Below are 8,104 nucleotides of genomic sequence, written 5' to 3'. Positions count from 1 at the left end.
CTCTCCTTCCTTCCCTCTCTCCCTTTTCCTCTCTCCCTTGGCCCTTCCCTCTTTTCTCTCTTCTCTCCCTTCTTCCTTCTCTCCCTCCTTCCCTCCTTCCCTTCCTTCTTAGTACTATGATGGGTAACACCTACACAGTGGTCACAGCTCCAGTAGAAGTAACAGGACGTGTCAGAACATTGATGGCAGTAGCAACAGCAGCAGTGAGATGAGCCCCAGTAACTATGGCGCTGCTCCCAAATGTGGCCTGCCGGTGGCTGGCTTAGCACTAGCAATGAAGATAACAGGACTGTACCATTTTGCACACCCAGGGCAGGGCTCGAGGGCTCAGATCCTGAAGGTCTAAGCCCTGACCAAGGGGAGCTCACAGTCCATTGAGGGAGCATGAGACGCACACGGGCGCAGATAAACATCAAAACAGACAAATGAGGTAAGGGCTTGAGGAGAGGGCCAGCACAGTTCTGGGAATTCCGGGAAGGGTGAGATCAGCTGGAATGGTAGAGAAGGTACCCATGGATCTGAGCCATGGAGGATAAGTGGAAGTTTGACAGGCAGGCGTTCAGGAGAGGAGAGAGCACAGCAGGGCCAGGTACTAGTGCATGCAAAAGCCTTTGACCTAGGTGCCCCCGGGATCCTGACTGCAGTAATTACACCATACAAGGTAGAAGGGCTCAGTAATTGCAAACCTGAGTCAGCATGAATGCTGTCTCCTGAGGCAGTTCATTAGACCCTAAAGCACTGAGAGCCATTTTTCCACATGATTTCTAGAGTACAGAGCCTGTCAGGGCCTCTCGGTGCCTCGACCACAGCAGATTTGAAGGGCTCTGAGAACCACAGAGTCCCCGAGCTGGAGGAGGCTTCAGAGGGCTTGTTGGGTCACCCTCGCTAAATCCCCAGATCCCCCTTTCAGTCAGCAAGGGGCTGCTGACCCTCTACTTAGACATCCCCCCAACTCCAATAGGCAACCTTACCCCACAATGGTCTTGTTTTGATTTTGTTAAGCATCATGTGAGATCGGAGACAGAGCTAAGTTCACAATCAGGAAGAACTGTGGTCAGGTCCCAATCCTAGCTGTGTGACTCTAGCCCACTGTCTAATACTCCAAGTTTCAGAGGAAATTCCAACCTGCAACGGCAGAAGGAATTTCCTCCTGGTGCAAGATCCACTTTACGATCTTCCCAGCTTTGAGAATCTGTGGTGAGAACCTTGCTTGTAGGCAAAGGAAAGAGAAGCACCTCCCTGGACCAAGGCAAAGCTGAAGGGAGCTAGAATGGATGCTCGCATTTGGCAGCCAGGCCTTCTTCATCCTCATCCCTGTCCCTTCACAGGCGGTAGGGTGGAAGTTCCTTGAGGGAGGGGCTGCCTGGCTTCCATCTTTGTATGCCCAGTGTCTAGCCCAGGGCCTGGCACAACACCAGGTGCCTAATACATGCTTGTGGAGTGTGTTATCAACTACACCTAGGCTGTTGTGTGGCTGTGCCAGAGAACAGGTCAGAGAGTTTGCTAAGAGTTTACTTATTCCTTTGGTCTCCTGCCTTTCTCTTTACTCCATCAATAGCCAGTAATTCCGGGAGCCCCAACTGTTATCTGTTCTAAGGCTCAAGAAAAGGCCAATTGCCCATAAAGCATCCTCTTCCAAGAAGGGCTTTTTTCCCCTTAATAGAAGGAGCCATATGATGTATAACCCTCCTCTTAACTGCCTGGCAAATCTTTATCTCCTTAATGAAATCCACTAGTCGGGAGCTTTAATCCCAACGCCCAGAGAGCCAACAGCAAATCTCCTATTTTAAATCACAGAGATGAGGGCTCTCTGATTCTCTCCTCTGTCAACAACCAAGGGGAAAAAAAAAAAGTTTGGTGCGGCCTCACTCCTTTCCAATCAAGACCACTTACGGCCTGCTCGCTGTTCTGTTCTCTTTGATCCGATGGGCCTGGAAGATAAGGCCAAGGTTTCAATGGGCCAGTCCTTAAGCTGTTCTATTTTCTTAAAGGCCAGGGAGGAAGGGGCTCACTGCAGATGAATACCACGAACCATGTCTGGGTAATTGAGTGACTCGGCCGGCATCCATCGGTAGCCATGGGGATGAAATACAAATACTGACTTTTGGAGACATTGCGAGGCGATGGGGGTGGGGTGGGAGAGACGCCGCTGCCGCTTTAGCAGAAATGCTGAAGGCCCATAGAAGTAGGAGCTGCCAGCGTGGCTGCCCTGCCAAGGAGAGGACTATGGGGGAGATGAAGGCTAATTCTGTCTCTTGGACCACATGCCATGGGATGCATGAAACCTTTTCTGATTCCCAAACCGCTAGTGCCATCCATCGTAAACTAGCCTGTGTTTATTCACTTTACATCCTTGCTTCATGTATGTTTTATGTGTACTTCTTTTCCCTATTAGACTGTCAGCTCCCTGTGGGTAGGTATTGTTTCATTCTTCGTACTGGTATCCCATGCCTGTTGCTGTGCACTACATAGCTGGTCCCTATCGACTGACTGATGGATTATTGCCTGGTTTCTGGCTCTCCCCAGCCTCCCTTCGAGGCCCATGCCCACTCCCCCCAAACATCACAAAGGAATGTCCTTCTAGGAACACCATTCCACCTGCCTTCCTCCCCTGTTCCTTAGCAGCCCTACCTATGTAGCAACCCCATGCCTGCCCTGGAAGACTGTTGGTTGTTCAGGGTCCAGGGATCTCTAGAACAAACAGGTTACAGTCAGAGAGGTTGTGGGCAAGAGATAAGCAGCTCCCCCTCTGGGAAATAAAGGAGTGGAATGTCCTCTGAGGGTTAGCTGAAGGACCCAAGGATATTTAACCTAGAGAAGCCAGTACTCAGGGGTGGAGGGAGGTGTGACAACGGTGCTCTTAAAATATCTGATGAGCTTCCAGGAGAAAGACCAAATAGACCATCTTTGGTCAGTCTCAGAGGGGAACATGGTGGGTGAGGGGTTGCAAAAAGGCAGATGAAGGTTTGATATTATGAAAAAAAAAATACTTCTCAGGAATGAGAGTTATTTGAAAGTAGAAGCTGCCTATGGAAGTCATGGATTACTGCTCAATAGAAATACTCTGTATGATCCCTTTTGGAGGGTGTTCTAAAGAGGATTCTTATTCAGCTAAATCATGGGTTCTTAAGTTGGGGGACCATAGACACACATACTTTACCTATATGAATATATTTTGCATATACACACACACACACACACACACACACATATATTCTTAACTGTATTTGACATATTGGTTTCTTTTGTCATCTTACATTTTTTGTGACTTGGAACCAGGGGCCATAGGCTTTGCCAGACTTCCAGAGGGGCCAATGACATAATCTGAGCTATTTGTGGGACTAGATGATCTCAGGAGTGTCCTTCAACTCAAGATTCTGAGACTCTGTGTGTGATTTTCCTCAAATCTTCAGCTATAATCCACCCCCCCCCAACATACTCATCCCAAGGGATGGTTCTGTTCATGCTAAGCCCAAACCTCTATATGGACAAATGATGTGAAAATTGGGTTTCTACTGAGTCACAGTGACTCCCACACCAACCCCAAGAGATGTCCCTGCCCATGGCATATCCAAATTCATATATTGATAAATAATGCAAAAATTTGGGGTTTTATAATGAATTTCCACCCTCACTCCTTCCCCCCCCCACACACACACACTTTATCTACGTGGAGAGTTAGTGAAAACTTTGTTCTCCTTTTGTAGCTACAGAACTTGATGGCTGATAGAGTGATGGCCAGGCTTTCGAGTTAGCATTCCCATTCTCCCTTTTACTACAAGGCATAATTGATTTTTCAAAGAAACATCCCCTGTATCTCCCTACAAATGAACCCTTTATTCTTATTCCCAGCAAAGCAAGAATCAAAACATAGCAAATCCATCCATGATAGAGTTTCCATGGTCACCACCATGGGCACTCATGGATCAATAGAGGTTAACACACTGGGGCCAGGTATGCCATGGTCTCCACTGGCTGAATACACCAGTCCACACTGCACAATTATGAGTGGTGCATCGGTGTCCCTGCCCTCAGGGTGGAGGACCCCCATACTTCTAACTGTGAGCCACATCTCATAGCCATTCCAGAGGAAGTTCATGTGACTGGCATGGATGGCAGTGATCCATCTGAAACAACAGCCCTCTTAGTGCCTTTTTTCCCCTTCCCAACAACATTAACTGTCATGCCGGAGAAGTCAGATTGGCCTCCAAGTAGCACTAAACCTTTGATTACATATTGCAGTGAACGAATGTTTTGCTAAGAGTAAAGATCTCAGAAATCATTACTCCACCCCACGTTGTCTTCGAGACATTTCTTGCAATGGGTTATCCTTTGCATTAGGCAATGCACGGCCAGATGATGGCATTTCAATTTCCATACCAATACCTGGCTGAAATACCAAGGCTGATGCTACAGAGAGCCAATTGCTTCTTTTCTGGGAAGGGGGTAGGTAGGTGATAGGAAAAGTCTGGCTTGGGCCATTGCAATCCTCTTCTCAGCCACACTGGGCTAAGTGGCCCGGATCCATCCGCTACCTGACCTTTACAATCATGGAGAATTGGGACAATGCAGAGCCCCTCCACCGAGCCCAGAGAACCGCAACAGGGCTGGCCGCTTACCGTCCACGCAGGCTGGCCGCGCTCTCGTCGTGCCGGCGATCTGTCCTCTTTTACAAGCACATCTAGCAGTCTGCCGTGCAATAGTCCTTCGGGGCTGGCTGCTATCTCTGTCCAGAGTCACAATCTCACAGGTTCCAGCAGCCAACTGACCTGGGAAATGAGCACAAGCAAAAGAACTGGGGTTAGTGAAGGAGACAGCCGGTGGGGATTCCCAGCATGGGCAGGTGAATGTCGCACAGAAGCAACGATGGATGCCATAGCCCAGAGGAGAAGGGATGTCTCATCATCATTCTTGGTGGTAAGCCCAGGAAGGCCATGGAAACCAGGAAATGGTCATTGCCTCATAAATGACACTAAGTTGGCAACAGTCTGGTGACCTTTCTAGTTTATGTAGCTTTGTTTAAGGGACCAACCCCCCTGTTAACCCCCAACCAGTCTGGGCATATTTCCATCCGTGGCACTGCCATTTCCCCAGTAATGAACCAACCCTGGATGAAACCCACCCTGTCAGCTATAGAATGAAATAGCCCAAAGAGAAGAAACAGAATAAAACCAGTTTTTTTCCCCCAATGCCCAAACCTTGAAGCATTTATTGTAAAAAATAAAATACCATCTTGGGAAAGATTCAATTTATGGAACCAAGCATTATGCCCCCTCTCTGTGATTGTAGGCCTGTTAATGACAACAACTTCCATACTATAAAATAGGAAAATAGGTCAAATTCTTCTTTTAAAGCTGTTAAAAGTGGCATTTTCCAAACTACACAGTTAAGAAATCATGCAATTATCCCAGAGCCCCAGACAGCCGTAAAGAAATAATTCTAGATTAAACCAGAGTTGTTACTAGCGGAATAGAGGGCAGTGTGCACCCACATCTCCGCCTGCTCCCTCTCTTGTGAGCCAGGCAGCCTATCCTCTCCTGCTCCCCATACAAAGGGGACTAGCGTTCACTGTACCCCGTACAGGGTGGACTAGTGGCACTGATTAAGCATTTATTAAGGCATTGACGGTAGCAAGGTAACTGCTGCCCCCAAGAAGCATCCATTCTAGCAGGGGAGACTAGAGGTGCATGCAGCATCCAGAAGAAAAGACAGAGAATAGACCCAAAAGGAACTCAAGGTCATTGGGAGAGGAAGGGAGAAGAGAATGGGAAGCACCCTTTACTTCATGGCTCATGAAGGACTAGTGAGATTTGGGGAGCCAAAGATGGGAGTTCGAGACCCTACTTAGCCACTATTTGCCTAAGTGACTGAAGGTAAGTTATTTCCCCCTCTGGTCTCAGTTTCCTCTTCCATTAAATGAGGCTGTTGAACCACATGGTTTCTAAGCTCCTTCCCCATCTGCCAGTGGAGGCTCATGTTCATGGCTGTTTTTGATGGCAAATAACCTTTTTTATTGGCTTTTCTGATCCACAAGCTTTGTTGTAAATCCTGGCAAAGAAACCTAGTTACTGAGAACTGCTGATTGGAGGGGAATTGATGAGAGCTGCCTGATGAAATTCATATGCCAATAAACCTTTTTTTATTATTCAGAATGCTGCCTTTCTCTACAGAGTGGAAGGAAGCCTAGGCTGCTCATGGCAAAACATTAAGCCCAACCAAGAAATATGGCACCCATTTTCTACAATCAGACTGGGCCAAGGCAACTCCCCTAAAGGGACAGGGGTTATCATTCCCCTTAGCCCGAACTTCCGTTGACTTGTATCAGTATGTAAAACCGATAAGAGGTGCCTTGGTAGGTAGTGAGCACCCTGTCTCTGGAAGGTAGCACCAAGAGGAAGAAGGACTACTTGCGTTCCATGACCTTGAAAGTCTATTCCAACTCAGACGCCCCTACCTACATCATTTTGTCGCCATTTCACAGGGGAAGAAGGAGGAAACAATCTGAGCACAAATGTCAAGTTTATAGATCTCAGACTGGAAGAGACCTCTGAGGACATTTAATCCACCTCCCTCAGTCAACGAATGAGGAAACTGAGGCTTGGATTTCCCAACTAAGAAACTGTAAAGACTGGACTGGGTTACAGTCCTCCGCTTCCAGAGAAATGATAGGTGGGAATCTTGTTTTATGTGTTAGGCCAGAAGTTCTTTTTTTTTTAATTTTTAGGCAATTGGGGTTAAGTGACTTGCCCAGGGTCACACAGCTAGTAAGTGTCAAGTGTTTGGTGTGAGGTCGGATTTGAACTCAGGTCCTCCTGACTTTTTGGTTGGTGCTCTATCCACTGTACCACCACGCTGCCCCAGGCCATGAGTTCTTTGAGGGCAAAAGCTGGGCTGTGTTTACCTTTGCATCTCCAGGGCCTGGCAAAGTAACCTACACACAGAAAGTGCTCAATGTGTGCTCATTAACTACCAGTGTCTGGAGCTGCTCCAGGTCTTGGGTACGAGTAAGGCCAAAGACCCCTTCTTCCCATGAAGAAAGCCAACGACAAAAGATGGGCATTGACAAGCCCATTAAGTTGAAGTCATTACGACTAAAGAGAGTGGAGTCAAATTTTACTTGTCATGTCACTTGCCGTCTGGATGGCCCTGGGCTCAATTTATTATTCCATGGGGCTTGCATTAGATCAGGGGTTTTAACCTTTTTTTGTGTGTCACAGGCCTTTTCTGGTGAGGTGTGGGAAAGTCAATGGGTCCCTTCTCAGAATTGTGTTTATGGATCGCTGGGTAGCATAATGGGTAGAACACAAGACCAGAGTTCAAATCCAGCCTCAAACACTTACTAGCTTGGTGACTCTGGTCATTTAACCTCTGTCTGCCTCAGGTTCCTCCTCTGCAAAATGGGGATAAAAATAGCATCAAGAGGATCAAATGAGAAAATAATTATAAAGCATTTGGCATAGTACTGAGCACATAATAAGTGCTATATAAATGTTAACTATTATTGTTGTTGTTGTATGTGGCAGCTAGGTGGTGTAATGGCTAGAGTCTGACTTCTAATCCAGCCTCAGATCCTTACTAGCTGTGACCCTGGGCAAACCATTTAGACTTTGCCTGCCTCAGTCTCTTCAATTGCAAAATGATGACAATAATAGCCATGAGCAAGTCATTTAACCTCTGTTTCCCTCAGTTTCCTAATCTGTAAAATGAGAATAATTACAGCACTAGCCCCCTGGGTTGCATCTGCAAAGCACTTAGCCTGCTCAGAGGTGTCAAACAGGAGGCCCAGGCCACACTGCAGCCCCAGCACTCTTCAGTGAGGTCCAAATCATAGAAGAATCACCCTTGGGAAATATTTATCAAAATAATAAAGCCACAGTAGAACAGAGATAATATGTGGCGTTCTAAGTCGATACACAGCCTCAGGATTCAGCTGGGGGGCATCCTTATGTATGAGCTGGTGGCTCCATTTCTATTTGAGTTTGAAGCCACTGTGTCAGCCTGGTACACTGAACCCAGAGCCAAGGGCCCTGGTTCAAAACTCAGCTCTGCTATTCCACGCCTGTGAGACCTAGGGCAAGTCAGTAAACACCCCGCCAGCTCGGTT

At 47.3% G+C, this 8,104-nt stretch overlaps 1 protein-coding gene across 1 annotated transcript in view; it reads right to left on the bottom strand.

The window, feature by feature from the left end:
* Positions 1 to 8,104, bottom strand: part of TAFA5 (TAFA chemokine like family member 5) — a 562,766-nt gene that overhangs the window by 210,390 nt on the left and 344,272 nt on the right. The window contains exon 2 of the mRNA XM_027854230.1: positions 4,620 to 4,769. Coding sequence (XP_027710031.1) covers positions 4,620 to 4,769 — 150 coding nt within the window. The remainder of the gene's footprint in view (positions 1 to 4,619; positions 4,770 to 8,104) is intronic.

The sequence above is a fragment of the Vombatus ursinus genome, unplaced genomic scaffold (genome assembly GCF_900497805.2).
Source record: "Vombatus ursinus unplaced genomic scaffold, bare-nosed wombat genome assembly UNPS02010394.1, whole genome shotgun sequence".
NCBI classification, from domain to species: domain Eukaryota; kingdom Metazoa; phylum Chordata; class Mammalia; order Diprotodontia; family Vombatidae; genus Vombatus; species Vombatus ursinus.
The sequence above is the reverse complement of the archived record's forward strand: the minus strand, read 5'-3'. Positions and strand labels throughout refer to the sequence as shown.